Below are 17,798 nucleotides of genomic sequence, written 5' to 3' on the forward strand. Positions count from 1 at the left end.
GCTCTTCAGTCAAAGCCAGTGGTCCTGGCTTGCCACAACTAGAGAAAGCCCGCACACAGCAACAAAGCCCCACACAACCAAAAATAATACAATAAATTAACTAATTCTAAAAAAGTAAAAACATAAATTTCTCCCTATATACATATACATCCTATTGGTTCAGTTTCTCTGGAGACTTTTTTCTTTTTCAAAGTTTCTTTTTCTTTTTTAATGTGGACCGTTTTTAAAGTCTGTATTGAATTTGCTACAATATTGCTTCTGTTGCATGTTTTGATTTTTGGGGGGCTTCGAGGCACGTGGGATCTTAGTTCCCAGACCAGGAATAGAACCTGCACTCCCTGCCTTGGAAGGCAAAGTCTTAACCACTGGCCCACCAGGGAAGTCCTTCTCTGGAGACCTTGACTAATAATACATTTGCTAAAGATCAGCTCAGGCCTGGGGAAGGAGGGTAATGAAGCAAGGACTCCTCCTTCGTGGCACCCCAATGAGAGTGATGCAAGCTCAGTGCCAAGCCTGATCACGAGCCCCAGAACTCTTACTTGAGCACGCCCTGTCTTGATCCGGGAACATGGTTGGGGGCTGGGGACTCGGGTGTGGCTCAGGTTTGCTGGGAATGAAGACCTCAGCATTGTCCTTCCGCTTAGCAGACAAATTCCTTTCCTTTTTATTACCTGTAAAAACACAATTGTTTATATGTCACACACGGGGCAAGCAGAGATGGCACATTCTGCTCGGGCATCTGTTTATTCGTCTGTTCACTTATTCATTCAACAAATATTAATGGAACCCCTGCTCTGGCACCATGCTAGCTTGGAATTAGAGGTGTGAATAATGCAGACAACAAAATAAGTTTGCTGGTTTAAATAATAGCTAAAAAAAAAAAAAGTACGAGTGGGCTGTGAATTTGGCAAAAGAACTATGAAGGTTTGAACATGACTCAGGTTTGGGGAGGGGGCTTACCAGGTGATGCTGTGGTAAAGAATCCGCCTGCAAGAGACGCAGGTTCAATCCCTGGATGGGGAAGATCCCCTGGAGAAGGAAATGGCAACCCACTCCAGTATTTTTGCCTGGAGAACTCCATGGACAGCAGAGCCTGGTGGGCTAGAGTCCCTGGCGTTGCAAACGTGACTGAGTGACTGAGCATGTACACACGTATGCAAGTTTGGGGACAGTGGTTCCAGGGCTTTAGAACCAGCAAAGGCTTAAGAACATGAGAAGACAGGGACTTTCCTGGTGGCCTGGTGGCTAAGACTCCACGCTTTCAATGCAGGGGACCCAGGTTCAATCCGCAGTCAGGAAACTATAGACTCCACGTGCCACAACTTAAGAGTTCACATGCCGTAAATTAGAGCAAAGATCCTGAGAGCTGCAGCTGAGATCCAGCACAGCCAAATAAATAAATGTTAAACAAAGAAGCACATGAGAGGACACGCTTGGGAAAGCAGGAAAGCAGGCTGGTGGGAGGTGAGGCAGGTGGCTAAATGGACTAAAGAGAAAAATCAGGCAGAAGAGTGTAGTTCCTGGACTTGGGAACCCCAGCCTGGAAAGGCAGAAAGCCTCGGGAAGTTCCTGCTGAAATTCCGAGGAAATCCTGGGGTCTGTGATGGCCCAAAGGAGTGAAGCCCCAGAATCAAGGGCCTGTGGGATTCTTGGCAGCTCAGGGTAGATAATGGGGACATGGGTGAGGTCTGTCTGATTTGCACTAACTTCTCTGCCATTCCCCCCTTGACTTTGTGAAGGGCATATGTTTCTCTACACTTTCTGAAGTGGCTGGTCCCTGGCTGTCCTGACACCCTGGGCCCAAGGGCAGACCTGTGTGTGTGTGTGTGAGCCAGAACCCACCATGTCCAATGAGACAAGAGGAAGAAAGGAAAAGGGCCAATGCTCAAATGGAGACTGACTGCCCAAGTGCTGAAAATATGCTGCTGATGGTAAGAATGACAGCTAGCATATATTCAGTTCTCCTCCAGACGACCCAGCACTGGGCCAGGCCCTTGGCACACGCTTTCTCATGTATTTCCCTGGCCAGCCATCCTAGTGAGTGGAGGGTAGGCAGAATAATGGACCTCAAAATTGGCCACACCCTAATTCCTGAAAGTGTTAGGCGACAAAGCAAAGGGGAATTAACTGTGCTGATCAGCTGACCTTAAACTAGGGAGGTTATCTTGCATTATCCTGCTGGACCCAATGTAATTACATGGGTCCTTAAAAGTGGGCTTCCCTTGTGGCTCAGATGGTAAAGAATCCACCTGCAATGTAGGAGACTTGGGTTCGATCCCTGGATTGGGAAGATCCCCTGGAGAAGGAAAAGGCTACCCACTCCAGCATTCTGGCCTGGAGAATTCCACGGACTGTATAGTCCACGCGGTCACAAAGAGTCAGACACGACTGAGCAACTTTCACTCACTTCACTTAAGAGTGGCAGAGGGACGAAGTTTCAGCTTGGGATGATGAGAAACTTCTGGTGAAAGACAGTGGTGATGGTTACATATAGTGCGAGTCTACTTCATGACCCCAATTTGTGCTCTAAAAAACAGTGAAGAAGGGACCTCCCTGGTGGTCCAGTGGTTAAGAATCCACTTGCCAAGGCAGGGGACATGGGTTCAGTACCTGGTCCGGGAAGATTCCACATGCCGCGGGGCAACTAAGCCCGTGGGCCACAAAAAAGAGAAGCCACTGCAACTAGAGAGTTGCCTCCGAATGCAGCAACGAAGATTCAGTGCAGCCAAAAGCAAATAAATAAATTTTGTAAAATGGTGAAGAAGGTAAAAGAATAGAAATGTTATGTGTAGGGTGTTACAATATTATATACAGAATGTTATAATAATAAAGGAATGTTATGTATATTCTACCACAATAAAACACACACAAGTGGAAAAGGGGCTGCTGATGAGGAGGGTCAAAGAAGAAAGCCACAGAGCACCAATGCTGCTGGCTTTGGAGGTGGAGGAAGGAGCCAGGAGCCAAGGTGCGCAGCAGCCTCTAGAAGCCGGAAAAGGCAAGGAAACAGGTTCTCCCCTGGAGCCTCCTGTTGACACTGCGATTTTGGCCCATCACACTTATGACCCACAGAACTATAAGATAATAAATTTGCATTGTTTTGTTCATTGGCTACAGCAGTCATAGAAAACTGATATCTACTATTACAGACTAAGGCTCTGAGGTGCAAGTCACTTTGTCAAGGTCACAGAGCTAGGAAGTGATGGAATCAGGGTTTGAGCCCTCCCCTTAACCACTTTCGGCTTCCCTGGTGTCTCAGATGGTAGAGAATCTGCCTGCAATGCAGGAGACCCTGGTTTGATCCCTAGGTTGGGAAGATCCCATGGGGAAGGAAATGGCTACCCACTCCAGTATTCTTGCCTTGGAAATCCAATGGACAGAGGAGCCTGGAGGGCTACAGTCCACGAGGTCGCAAAGAGTCAAACACAACTGAGCAACTTAAATCAACTTAACTGAGCAACTGCATGCTTGCTTAACCACTTTACTGCCTTTCTACCGGCTCCCTCTTCTCCATAAGATGGCCCTCCAGCAGCTGCGGAGGTCTACCTTGGCCATCAGAAGGCTATACAAGGCTATTTCCTGGGGCACCAAAGGACCCAGACTCTTGGTGCAACCCTAGAATCCTCATGTCTTCATGGAAAGTAGGCTGGGACACTCGTTTTGTACCGTGTTCCCGCCTGCCCCTCCCTCCTTTCCCAGGCTCACTCAGCTCCAGCCACACTGGCCCTTTCTCTGTCCTCGGGTACACCAAGCTCTTTCCCTGTTCAAACCCTTTATGCTTGCTGTTCCCTGGACCTGGATTGCTGTTCCCGAGGCTGCCCCCTTCTCCTCATTCCTGATTTAAACATCACCTCCTCTGAGAAGGCTGTTCTCACCATTCCAGCTACCAGCATCCTTCTCTGACCCTAATTCCCCCGCCAGTGTCCTGTTTTATAACATTCACAACTTTCAAGACCATCGGAGTACCATTCTTTCCTCCTCCCTGAATTCCTAACCTGACCCTGACCCAACTCTCCCCTTTCCAGTTGCTGGAAAAATAACTTCTGCCTTTCTCTGTGCCACTCACTCACTGCCCCTTGCTCACAAGGAAGACGAATAGGATGGGAGAGAGTGGGGGCAAGAAGCCATCAGGGCTCCCTCTGGGCAGGGGAGGGGGGAGAGGTTGCCCTCAGGTCACATGGTCCCCTTCCAGATGCCATTAGCTTCTGGGGCCAGGGGATTGTCTACAGCGGAGGGGCAGTACTGCCTAGCCACCGATCCTATCAATTGGAAAGGTGATCATTTGCTCATCTATCCCATGGCTATCTCTCATTTGTTTCAGAACTTAGAAGGGGAAACAGAGGGGCCTGGGGTTACTCACTGGATTCTCAAAGCTGAGTCATCACTTTGTAATCTCATCTGGTTTATTTATTTAGCCTCAGGCAGGAGGAGAAGGGGATGACAGAGGATGAGACGGTTGGATGGCATCACCAACCTGATGGACATGAGTTTGAGCAAGCTCCAGGAGTTGGAGTTGAGGAGTTGAGGGACAGGGAAGCCTGGTGTGCTGCAGTCCATGGGGTCTCAAAGAGTCAGACACGACTAAGCAACTGAACTGAACTGAAAGGTTAACAGCACAGGCTCCGGGCTCAAACTGCTGCAGATCCACTTCTGCTCTGCTCCGTCCTGGCTGTGTGACCTTGGATGAGTCATCTGACATCTCTGTGCTTCATTCTCCCCATAGGCAAAACGAGTGCGATGACAAGACTTCCCGTGGGTTTGTGGGGAGGATTGAACGAGGGACTATATGTAAAGCCCTTGGAACAGTGATTGGCTCATATCAGTGACAACTCAGTGTTGGCAATTGTTATTATTTATCTGGTTATGTGCTTATTGTCAGGGTTCCCAGAAGGTACTAGCGATAAAGAACCCGCCTGCTAATGCAGGAGATGTAAGAGACGTAGGTTTGATCCCTAGGTTGGGAAGATCCCCTGGAGGAGGGCAATGGCAACCCACTCCACTACTCTTGCCTGGAGAATCCCCATGGATAGAGGAGCCTGGTGGGCTATAGTCCATGGGGTTGCTAAGAGTCAGACACGACTAAGCAACTAAGCATGCACGCATGCTTATTGTCTGTTTTCTCTGCCAGGATTACGTGATGTAGGAGAACGACTGGGCTCGTCCTGTCCTGGCATAGTACCTGGGCCATGATACATGCCCAGCAGATGAATAAAGGAACAGCCCCGAACCAGGCACATCTTTTCAGGTTACTGCTGACTGCTCTTGAGTAAATGCTCAGGAGTGGCTCAGAGCTCCAATCCTATGCTAGAGTCTGGGGGGACCTTGTAACAGGCCTCCTGCCTGCTCCCCTCTGTGGGAGCCTGTCCTCTGCTGAAGCTAAGAAGCTGCAGATGAAAGCAGTGGCTGAGGGTGGCGGTAGGGGGCATGTGCACTGCCCTCCACTCCTGGCAGACATCACCACGGTCAATGTGAGGCCTGCCAAGCAATCTGTTAAAAAATTTAAAATGGCAAAAAAGTGAAGTTCTCTCTTTCCGCTTATGGGAAAGTATCTCTCTTAAGGGCTTCCCAGTGGCTCAGCAGTAAAAGAATTGACCTGCAATGCAGGAGACCCAGGTTTGATTCCTGGGTTGGGAAAATTCCCTGGAGAAGGGAATGGCTACCCACTCCAGTATTCTTGCTGGGAAATCCCATGGACAGAGGAGCCTGGGGGTGGCTACAGTCCATGGGGTAGCAGAGTCAGGCATGACTTAGGAACTAAACAGCAATGACTCTTAAACTGCCTGGGGTCCAACGGCTCTCCTTCAGTGACCTGGTCTTCCACACCTGGAAGTGAATGTCATGCCCACACCCATCCCTGCCACAACCCCCACTTCCAGGGCAGGGGCCAGTCAATCTCTTCACAGCCTTTCCCTCCTTCTGTCCCCTTGGAGGAAACACAAGCCACAGCAAGGATGCAGCCCCAGTGGGTTTCACTCAGAAACGCATCAACACTATCCTGATCACCAGATGCTTTAGCGGGGCGGCATGAAAGTGAAAGTGTCAGGTGCTCAGTCGTGTCTGACTCTTTGCGACCCCATGGACTGTAGCCCACCAGGCTCCTCTGTCCATGGATTTCTCCAGGCAAGAAGTGGAGTGGGTTGCCATTTCCTCCTCCAAGGGGGACTTCCTGACACAGAGATTGAATCCAGGTCTCTTGCATTGCAGGCAGATTCTTTACTGTCTGAGCCACCCAGCAGGTGGGGTAGGGGCAGGGGTGGGTGGAGGGGGCATAAGTCCTTGCTTTATTTGACAAAGATCCCTGAATGACTTGAACGTGCCAGGTGAGGGCTGCATGCTGGAGATGCAATTGAGGGAAGAGCTGGACTGTGCCCTGGTGGTGGAGCTCACAGGCCAGAGGGGAAGAAAGGCAACAGGGGACAGTGAGACCAGGGCAGATGATGCTACAGGAGCGGAGGAGGCAGCAACCTAGCTAGCTGGGCTGGGAGTGTTAAGAAAGCTTCCTGGAGGAAGCAGCCTCTGGGAAAAGCAAGGAGCTGGGTTTCATGGGTCAGAGTGGAGAGGAAAGGAAAGGTAGTGATCTCTGTGGAGGGAACAGCCCAGCAAGGAGGAGAGAGCGTGTCCAAGGGACAAATGTTCTCCTGTCTGCAGACCTCAACCGTGGGGTGTAGATTTTCCAGATCTGCCTGTTATTATGTCCCCCCACCAAGACTCATATGGTCAAGTCCTAACCCCCAGCAACACAGAATGTGACTGTGTTTGGAGACAGCATCTGTAGAGAGCTAGTTAAGGTATTAATAAAATGAGGCCTTTAGAGTAGGCACTAATCCAACATGACTGGTGTCCTTATAAGAAGAGGAGACAGGACCCAAGAACAGGGGACTTCCCTGGTGATCCAGTGGTTAGGATTCTGTGCTTCCAATGCAGGGGGCTCAGGTTCGATCCCTGGTCAGGGAACTAGAGTCTACATGTAGCAACTAAGAGTTTGCATGGTGCAACTGAAGATATTGCATGCTCCAATGAAGACCCAGTGCAGCCAAATAAAAATAAATAAATAAGATAAGGTTATAGGAAAAAAAAAAAAGACCCAGGAACACTCAGAGGGAAGTCCAGGTAAAGACACAGGGAGAAACTGGCCATCTGCAATCCAAGGACAGAAGCCATAGAAGACACCAAGTTTGCCAACACCCTAATCTTGGACTCCAAGCCTCCATAACCATGAAAAAATACATAACTGTGACTGTTGAAGCCACCTCTGCTCTGTGTACATTGTTATAGCGTCCTGAGCAGACCAGTGTGCTCACTGCCTGACTTCAAACACTCCCTCATTTCTTTTCTTTGGTTCACCCAGTTTTGGGGAAAATGAGCTCAGAACGGAGAGGGAGGAGGAAGCAGAGGCCATGCCAGCTGGGGATCAGAGAGGAGGACTATTATAGATGGGCCCCTCCCTGCCCAAACCCACCAATTGTTTTGGTGACTTTACCTTCTAGGGTTTATATTTTTTTTAAGATTTTTTTTTTCATGTGGACCATTTTTTAAAGTCTTTGTTGAATTTGTTACAATATTGCTTCTGTTTTATGTTTGTTTGTTTTTTGCTGCAAGGCATGTCGCATCTTAGCTCCCCGACCAAGGATCAAACTCACAACCCCGGCACTGGAAGGTGAAGCCTTAATCGCTGGGCTGCCAGGAATGTCCCTTCTAGGGTCTTTCCTGAAAGGCCTTCTCTAGTGGACCACTGCCATGAGTGCCCATCTGTTTTCCTTCTCCTTCAGACGCTCTTTGATATTTTCTTTGGAAACTCCTATCTCTATCCATGTGGTTTGGGTGGTGATAATCATACCCCCAGTCCTGTTGGCTGGCCCTGGCCAATCAGAGCCACAGTGACTAGTTCAGAGCTGCCACCCCGTATGGGTTCAAGAGCCAAGCCTGGGGATTTTCTAGAACTTTTAGGAAGAAAAATCCGCTTTCTGATCGAGTTGCAAAGCCAGTGTCTCAATTCTATGTCTATATGTGGAGAACCCATGTAAGAATGGTACCAAGATGAAAGAAAGCAGAGATAAGAGGAAGGAGGGGAGGGGAGGAGGGAGGGGAGAAGACATATGAGTCCTGCTATAGTCCTGGAAGGAAAGTTATGACCAACCTAGACAGCATATTCAAAAGCAGAGACATTACTTTGCCAACAAAGGTTCATCTAGTCAAGGCTACGGTTTTTCCTGTGGTCATGTATGGATGTGAGAGTTGGACTGTGAAGAAGGCTGAGCGCCGAAGAATTGATGCTTTTGAACTGTGGTGTTGGAGAAGACTCTTGAGAGTCCCTTGGACTGCAAGGAGATCCAACCAGTCTATTCTGAAGGAGATCAGCCCTGGGATTTCTTTGGAAGGAATGATGCTAAAGCTGAAACTCCAGTACTTTGGCCACCTCATGCGAAGAGTTGACTCATTGGAAAAGACTCTGATGCTGGGAGGATTGGGGTCAGGAGGAGAAGGGGACGACAGAGGATGAGATGGCTGGATGGCATCACTGACTCGATGCACGTGAGTTTCAGTGAACTCTGGGAGTTGGTGATGGAGAGGGAGGCCTGGCGTGCTGCGATTCATGGGGTCGCAAAGAGTCGGACACGACTGAGTGACAGAACTGAACTGATCTGATAGTCCTGGAAATCAACCCACAATACTCATTGGAAGGACTGATGCCAAAGTTGAAGCACCAATACTTTGACCACCTGATGCGAAGAACCGACTCATTGGAAAAGACCCTGATGCTGGGAAAGATTGAGGGTAGGAGGAGAAGGGAGCAACAGAGGATGAGACGGTTAGATCACATCACCAACTCAATGGACATGAATTTGAGCAAACTTCGGGAGATAGTGGAGGACAGAGGTGCCTGGCATGCTACAGTTCACGGGGTGGCAAAGAGTCAGACACAGTTTAGCAACTGAATAACAACAACAACACAGTCCTGGACTCCTCAGTTATCCAAGTCAATAAATAGTCCCTTTCGCTTAAGTCAGTTTCATCAGCCAGTTGGTATGCAGATGCTGATAAACATCCTACAATGCACAGGAGAGCCCCCTGCAACTATCTGCCAGACTTCACTGTCTGCAATTTCAGGGTCATTTGTAAGCTTTTGGGAGCCTTCACCTGTGGCAATCCGCAGAGACCTGAACTATATACACCCTGGCCTGTGAGACAGTCTACGCAAAGCTGAAAATCAAAGTACCGCTGGAAATTTACGCTCTACTATTAGAGACATCAAAGGCAAAGAAATGCCACATAAGATGGAGCTTACTTTTGGAAGTCGGGTTAAATTCCAGCACTATGAGGGTGTCTGGGCCCTGGGGAGGGCGTTCTTCTGTCTCCTGGTCCTTGGGAGCATCTTTTTGCACTGAGTCCCTTTGGGAAAGAGGGGAGTCATCTCTGGGACAGCCCACCAGCACCTGGTCCTCGGGCTCCGGCTCAGGGAGTACATCTTCTTCGATAGAGTCATACTCATCACTGGAACCATCCTTTTCTTTCCTTTGTAGATTGACACTAAGTTCCAGGCTTTTTCTTAGCTCCTGCCAAAAGTCAAGGAGAGAAGGAAAAAATGAAATATGTTCCTTTGAGGAAAAACGCCTTTGAAAATAGATCACAGGAATCAAAGAACTATTTCCATCAAACTAACATTTACTAAAACCGTCTCAACCCATGTGTCATCCTCACTTTGAAGATGAGAAAATAAAGGGGCAACGAGCAACTCCCTTCTGGACTGAGCAACATTTATAGTACTAATTGTGGCTGGGTCACATCCTCACAGGCTGAGGATGCCACTAAACTGTGTGTGTAACAATTCTGATGTGGGGGCTTGTTAAAACAGATTGTGGAGTCCCATCCCCTGAGTTTCTGATTCAGTGGGCCTGGATGGGGCCTGAGAACTTGCATTTCTAACAAGGTGATGCTGATGCTGCTGGTCCAGGGACCATACCCTGACTGAGAAATCCCAAAGGTCTCCAGATGATCCTGATACTCCAGGTGGTAGAAAGTCTGGCAGATGGTTGTGGGGGCTGCCCTGTATATTGAAGGGTGTTTGGATGCACCTATAAACATTGTAACATTTAGTTCTCAACTACAGTTGCTTGATTTTTTTTTTGTATATGTTTAATCTCCATGAGACTGTGGATTTACAATCTTGAGACCAAGCATTAAGATCTATACTTATGGTGATCAGAAAATTGATCCCTGAAGCCAGGATAATTTGGAAACAGAATAAGGGCTGCCTACTGCCTTTCAGTTCAGTTCAGTTCAGTCACTCAGTCATGTCCGACTCTTTGCAGCCCCACGAATTGAAGCACGCCAGGCCTCCCTGTCCATCACCAACTCCCGGACTTCACTCAAACTCACGTCCATCGAGTCAGTGATGCCATCCAGCCATCTCATCCTCTGTCGTCCCCTTCTCCTCCTGACCCCAATCCCTCCCAGCATCAGAGTCTTTTCCAATGAGTCAACTCTTCGCATGAGGTGGCCAAAGTATTGGAGTTTCAGCTTTAGCATCATTCGTTCCAAAGAAATCCCAGGGCTGATCTCCTTCAGAATGGACTGGTTGAATCTCCTTGCAGTCCAAGGGACTCTCAAGAGTCTTCTCCAACACCACAGTTCAAAAGCATCAATTCTTCGGTGCTCAGCTTTCTTCACAGTCCAACTCTCACATCCATACATGACCACTGGAAAAACCATAGCCTTGACTAGACGACCTTTGTTGGCAAAGTAATGTCTCTGCTTTTGAATATGCTATCTAGGTTGGTCATAACTTTCCTTCCAAGGAGTAAGCGTCTTTGAATTTCATGGCTGCAGTCACCATCTGCAGTGATTTTGCCTTTACACTGGGACAAAAGTATACCCTGGACTGTCGGGGGAAGCCAGTGTGTTTTGTCAGTCTAGCTGTGCTCTCCCTGTAGCCTTTGTCATAATTAACATAGATGTGAGACCATGAGAAACAATCAAGTTTACGGTTGACCATAAACTTAACAGCTGTGTGGTAGGCTGAATAATGGGGCTTCCCTGGTAGCTCAGCTGGTAAAGAACCCACCTGCAATGCAGGAGACCCCAGTTTGATTCCTGGGTCAGGAAGATCCCCTGGAGAAGGGATAGGCTACCCCCTCCAGCACTCTTGCCTGGAGAATCCCATGGACAGAGGAGCCTGATGGGTTACAGTCCATGGGGAGGCAAAAAGTTGGACAAGACTGAGTGACTATGCACAGCACAGCACAGGCTGAATAATGACTCCCCAAAGATGTTAAAGTCCTTATCCCTGGACCCAGTGAATTTGTGAGGGCTCATAAAGTGAGACCATATAGAAAACTTTGATCATCTTAGAGAAATCATCCTAAAAACCTGATGATACAAATATGGACGTCAAAGATGTTGCTGGTGAGGGTTCAGGAAATAAGGAACATGTTATTGGGAACTAAAGGGCAGAAAATCCTGTTACGTGGCAGCAGAATCTTAGCCAAACTGTGTCCTATAGTTATGTGGTATGTGGAACTTTAAATGATACACTTGAATATTTAGCTGAAGAGAGTTCCAAGCAAAGAGTTAAAGATACAGTCTGGTCTCTTCTTGCTGCTTACAGTAAAATGCTAGAGGAAAGGGACAGGCTGAGAGAAGAACTGTTAAGTAAAAAGGGACTGGGATTTGATGATTTGGAAGCTCTCAGCCTATCCAGATCAGAAAAGATGCTAAAATTAGGAAATTCACTGTTAGAAAGTCCTGGGTATAAGTGACTGTGGCTCAGATGGTAAAGAATCCACCTGCACTGCGGGAGACCTGGGTTCAAACCCTGGGTTGGAAAGATCCCCTGGAGAAGGGCATGACAGCCCACTCCAGTACTTTTGCCTGGAAAATCTCCATGGGCAGAGGAGCCTGGTGGGCTACAGTCAATGGGGTTGCAAAAGTTGGACATGACTGAGTGACTGAGCACAGCACTGTTAGAAAAGCATGCTCTGGAGAAAAAATGAAGGGTGTGGCTGCACAACCTTTGGTTAAAACCTCAGAAGGATCCACAGTTTAGAGTATTCAATAAAGCTTAAGGTTCTTTGAAGAGAGGAGACATGTGACTCATGAATCCCCATAGACAGCTCAGTGGAAGCCAGGAATAGAGATAGGATTATCCAGGAAAGATCTGTGGCGGAGTCTCTTGTTCACTCTCTAGGAGTGAATCCTAGAGATATACATAGGAAATTCACGTGGTTTTGAGAATGTCATACCAGCAGAAACACTGCCAGCTAGGACTGAATGAGAGGGAGAAAGGACAAAATAAAAGAAAGCTGTCAGACTCCCAAAATTCTACAGGCACGAAACAGGTGGATAAAACTGTGTAGCTGCAGACGCCCACTACCCTTCATGCAAGAGGAAGAATGACGCTCAGGGTGGAGCCACAGGCCCGAGGGTGGAAACCTGGGCCACAGAGAATTATTCCCATGCCTTGAAACCTAATGGAGATTGCCCCGTTGGATTTCAAAACTGCTTGGGTTTGGTGACTCTTTTTTTTGTTTTCCTCTAATTTTCTGTCTATTGTAATGACAACATCTGTAATTGTAATACTGTGCCTGAACCACCACTGTATTCTGGAGCAGATAATTCATTTCCTAGTTTACAAGTTCACAGAGGGAGAGAAATTTTGTTCTAAGAAAAGTAACACTCATAGTCTCACTCCTACACAATTTAGATGTAAATGATGAGATTTGAGAGTTTTGAGAAGATGAGACTTAGAAGATATTTTGGACTTAAGCTGGCAGTATAATGGGTTGAGACTCTGGGGACCCTTCAGATGGATGGATGTATTTTGCGTGTGGACATGAATCTTTCGGGGCCAGAGGGCAGACTGTTGTGGGCCCCAAAGATGTCCATGTTCTCATCCCCTGGATGGTGAATATCACCTTATGTGGCAAACAAACTTCGCAGATGTGATCAAGTTAATGAACTTGAGATGGGGGAGATTATCTTGGATATTCAGGGAGGGTCTATGTAATCCCAAGGGTCCTACTAAGAGGAGGCAGGAAGATCAGCATCAGAAGGAGAAGATATAAGGATGGAAGCAGAGGTTAAGAAGGAAAGAAGATGCTACACTGCTGGCCCAAAAGGAAGAAAGGGCACAAGCCAAGGAATGTAGGTGGCCTCTAGAAGCTGGAAAAAGCAAGGGAATAGATTCTCCCCTAGAGCTTCTAGAAAGAACATAGGTCTGAAGATGTCTTGACTTTAGACCAGTGAAGCTGAATTTGGACTTCTGAGCTCCATGACTTAAGGTAAACCACGAAGTTTGTGCTAAGTTGTTAACAACAGCAATAGGAAACTTTTTTTTTTTTGGCAATGCCACAAGACTTGAGGGACTTTAGATTCCCAATCACTTGGCCAGAAGGTGGCCTGGTAGCCAGACGGTTAAGAATCCACCTGCAATGCAGGAGACCCGGGTTCCATCCCTGGGTTGGGAAGATCCCTGGAGAAAGGAATAGCTATCCACTTTAGTATTCTTGCCTAGAGAATTTTGTGGACAGAGGAGCCTGGTGGGCTTCATGGGGTCGAGTTGCAAAGAGTTGCAAAGAGTCAGACGTGACTGAGTGACTAACACTTTCACTTTTTACAGTTTCCCAACCCCTGGGCAGCGAAAGCACCAAGTCCTAACCATTGGACCACCAGGGAATTTCCCAGGACGCTAATACAGCTACCTACCTCTTACACCTCTCTTCCTCCCACCCTGCCCAATGTATCAGTGATATTTATTGAACAAATAGAACACTGCCTGGCACATAGTAGATGCTTGACAAATATTTGCCGAATGACTAATTTATGCCAATGACTGGGGAGGAGTGGAGAGCACCCACCTGCCTGGGCGGTGACAGTAGTGATGTGACTCACGGCAAGTCACTTAACTTCCCTCATCTGCATTTTGATATCCCTAAAAAATGAGCTACAAAATGCCGACCTCGCTGAACTGTTCTATTAAAGAAGTGATGTGAACTGTGGATGATTCTGCCCCCCAGGGGATATCTGGCAATGACTGGAGATGTTTTTGGTTGGAACTAGGGGAAGGGAGTGCTAGAGGCAACTGGTAGGTAAAGCTGCTAAACTGGGATGCCGCTAAACACCCTAGAATGTACAGGACAGTTCCCACAACAAAGACTGATGTGGTCAACGTCAGTGGTGGTGTGACTGGAAAAGCCTATGTGAAAGGGAGCACGTATTTACCAAAGGCATTTAAAAAGATAATAACAAGGTCTTCTAATTGAGTGTATTGACATGATCCATGCAACCCGCCTGGAAGCCAGACTGAGGTCGTGGCTCGTGTCTTCAAAGTCTGATCGCAGTGGGCCATTGGAGGACAGTTACTGCTCCTCCACAGGGAAACATGAGTTCCTGGGTGGCCTGCTGATTAACAGCAGAGGCACTAACTGTAAAGCAGTAATCCTTTACAGCGGAATAATGCTCTGCACTTTACAAAACAGTTTCAACTCCTCCTCTCATTTGATCCTCACAATAACCCTGCAAGATAGGTGGGTGGGGTGAAAGTTGCTCTAATGATAACGTGAACTCCTGTTACCACGGGATGAGGAATTGGCTCCTGTTCTTAGCCCACTCTCTTCCCAATCTCAGATGGGGTCATCTTCAGTGTTATGTTCTGCCGACGTGAAGGCAAGGCTGAGTGAGAAAACAGAGGGCAAACTCCTTGGGACTTCCCCGGTGGCCCAGTGGCAAAGACTTCCTGCTCCCAAATGCAGGGGGCCTGGGTTCGATCCCTGGTCAGGAACTAGACCCCACATGTTGCAACCAAGAGTCTGCGTGATACAACTAAAAATCCCACATGCCACAGTGAAGATCGAAGATCCCACGTACCACAACTAATACCCGTGTACCACAACTAAGACCCAGCACAGCCAAACAAACAAGTATTAAAAACAAACAAACAAACAGTGGGCGACCCCTCTTTCTGCCTCCTTAGTATTCTCATCCAGTTATGTGGGTCAAAATGATTAAATGGGTGCCAGCAAACTGGGAGATTCCTAGCTGGGAGACTGCTGCGTCTTCCAGGAAATCTTGATCAGTCCCAGGGCCCAGAATCCTGCCTACTAATGTCTAAGGCTGAGGAGAGCCATCCATCATCCACTCCAGTTCCAGGAAATATTTGGATGGGACATTAGGATTGAGCTTCCCTGGTGGCTCCAATGGTAAAGAATCCTCTTGCAATGCAGGAGACTAAGGTTCAGTCCCTGGGTTGGGAAGGTCCCCTGGAGAAGGAAATGGCAACCCACTCCAGTATTCTTGCCTCGAGAATCCCATGGACAGAGGAGCATGGTACAGAGTCGGACACAACTGAGCGACTAACCCTTAGGATTCTAGAACCCACGCCAGCTGAGCAGGTTCCCTCCAGCTTCTTCATCGCCTTCATTGGGTGGCAACCTCATAGTTTAAGTGACTGAATTTCTGGAGTCCCCCCAAGTTGGCAAACTGAGGTCTATAACCTTCAAGCAGGTCCAACCTGTCACAATGATTAGATGGCAGAGTCATGACGTGTGCGCTCAAGCCCTGATCTCTACTCCTTCTAGATTATCCAACTATAAAACAGACTCACTTTCATGGTCCAACCACGGGCGAAGAAGATGCGGCCACTATCACCATCATTTCCGCATATAGGCGTGCTACACTAAGGGCTGAGGTAATGGTGGGGAGTAAGCAAAAGGAAAGTGAGAGTGTTGGTCGTTCAGTCATGTCCTACTCTTTGCAACCCCATGGACTGTAGCCCGCTAGGCTCCTCTGTCCATGGAATTTCCCAGGCAAGAATACTGGAGTGGGCTGCCATTCCCTTCTCCAGGGGATCTTCCTGATCCAGGGATCAAACCTGGGTCTCGTGCATTGCAGGCAGATTCATAACCGTCTGAGCCACCAGAGAAGCAAGATGGCAAAGGCTCAGACAATCAACGCATAAAGAAAAAGAAACGGGACTTCCCTGGTGCTCCCAATGCAGGGGGCCTGGGTTCAGTCTCTGGTGAGGGAACTAGATTCTGCATGTCCCAACGGAAGTTCATTCATGCCACGGTGAAGACTGAAGATCCTGTGTGCCATAACTAAGACCTGGCACAGATAGATAAATATTTTTTTTTAATTTAAAAAAAAATCACTACGGCTCTTGGATGCCAAGTGGATTCTGAGAGGTGGGTCAGGATGAATGCAGGGCAGACAGTTGCAGGTAAAGAGGAAGGTGGTGGCAGAAGTGGGGATGGGAGAGGCATTTTTGAGATGTATTTTGGAGGCCGAGACACAGGAATGCTAACTAGAAATGAACCACGTGCATACCTTTCACTGCCGTCCGTCTAGAAATTTATCCTTCAGCCTTCAGCAGCAAAGACTGTTGAGGCGTCATTTATAATAGAGAATGATCTGCATATTCATCTGTCAGAGATGGGTTACATTACTAATAGAGCAGGTGTCCATGGAGCTCCAGGCAGCCCTTACAGAGAATAAGGCAGATCTTGTGTGCTTATTCAGAAAAAAAACAGGTTTAAGTAAAAGAAGCACGTTGATAAATGTACCTATAAACCTGATTTTTAAAATAATTATCATATTTGTACGTATGAAAGTGAAAGTGTTAGTCTTCCAGTCGTGTCCAATTCTTTGCAACCCCATGGACTGTAGCCCGCCAGGGCTTCTCTGTCCATGGGATTCTCCAGGCAAGAAAATACTGGAGTGGGTAGCCTTTCCCTTCTCCAGGGGATCTTCCTGACCCAGGGATTGAACCCTGGTCTCCTGCATTGCAGGTGGAGTCTTTACGATCTGAGCCACATACACATAGGCATACAGAAAGCCTGGAAAAATCAACATCAAACTATTAACAACATTCTTCATTGGGGGTGGCGTTATGGGAGATTTGTTTTACTTAAATGTTTTACCTTAAATGGCAATTAATTTTTATGTATATATTTTTGGCCGCGCTGGGTCTTCATTGCCGTGCTCAGGCTTCTCACTGAGGCGGCCTTGCTTGTTGCAGAGCACAGGCTGTAGATGTGCAGGCTCGGTAGTTGGGGCTCTCGGGCAGGTTGCCCCGCAGCACGAGGAATCTTCTCAGATCAGGGATCAAACCCATGTCCTCTGCAATGTCCGGTGGATTCTAATTCACTGTACCACCAGGGAAGCCTAGTTTTACTTAATTTTTCATTGTAAGCATTGTTCTCAATTTTATAAATAGGAAAAAAAATAGGTATTTACATTTACATTTAAATCCTGCTCCTTCCTCCTGAAACTAAATTCCCTATAGGAGTGGTAGGAACAGTGGTGTGGAGGACCCTCAACAGTCAGTTGTCTGAAAAGTCCCTGATCTCTAGCCCTGGGACATCTTCTCTCTGAAACAGTGATTCAGAAATGGGTGAGCAGTAGCACTTGACACCATCAGATGATGGAACAGCCTGACTTCCTGTATCCAATAGACAGTGGTCCAGATTCGAGAGGAACAGCATCATCAGTCTTAACAGGAAGAAACTGGCCGTGTGGAGTTGGTGATGGACAGGGAGACCTGGCGTGCTGCAGTCCATGGAATTGCAAAGAGTCACACACGACTGAGTGACTGAACTGAACTGAACTGAAATATACCACTCACAAGTCCTTCTCAGGAAGAACCTCCAGAGGACAAGATCCAAACAAAGAAAAGTAAAGTCAAAATAAAGAACATGGGGGCTTCCCTGGTGGTCCGGTGGTCAAGAATCCGCCTTGCAAGGCAAAGGACACTGGTTTGACCCTGGTCAGGGAAGATCCCACATGACTCAGGGCAACTGAGCCCG

The 17,798-nt window shown here is 47.7% G+C and overlaps 1 protein-coding gene and 1 non-coding gene across 4 annotated transcripts in view; one reads left to right on the top strand and one right to left on the bottom strand.

The window, feature by feature from the left end:
- KIAA0556 (KIAA0556 ortholog) overlaps window positions 1–17,798 on the bottom strand; it is a 230,123-nt gene that overhangs the window by 109,510 nt on the left and 102,815 nt on the right. For all 3 annotated transcript variants that reach the window (XM_027526515.1, XM_027526514.1, XM_027526513.1), the window contains 2 exons: window positions 9,287–9,554; window positions 540–671 (listed from right to left, as the gene is read on the bottom strand). In XM_027526515.1, the coding sequence (XP_027382316.1) occupies window positions 540–671; window positions 9,287–9,554 (400 nt within the window). The remainder of the gene's footprint in view (window positions 1–539; window positions 672–9,286; window positions 9,555–17,798) is intronic.
- TRNAG-UCC lies at window positions 6,882–6,954 on the top strand. The gene has a single exon. It is a non-coding gene; the product is annotated as a tRNA-Gly (tRNA).

Source organism: Bos indicus x Bos taurus, chromosome 25 (assembly GCF_003369695.1).
Source record: "Bos indicus x Bos taurus breed Angus x Brahman F1 hybrid chromosome 25, Bos_hybrid_MaternalHap_v2.0, whole genome shotgun sequence".
NCBI lineage: Eukaryota > Metazoa > Chordata > Mammalia > Artiodactyla > Bovidae > Bos > Bos indicus x Bos taurus.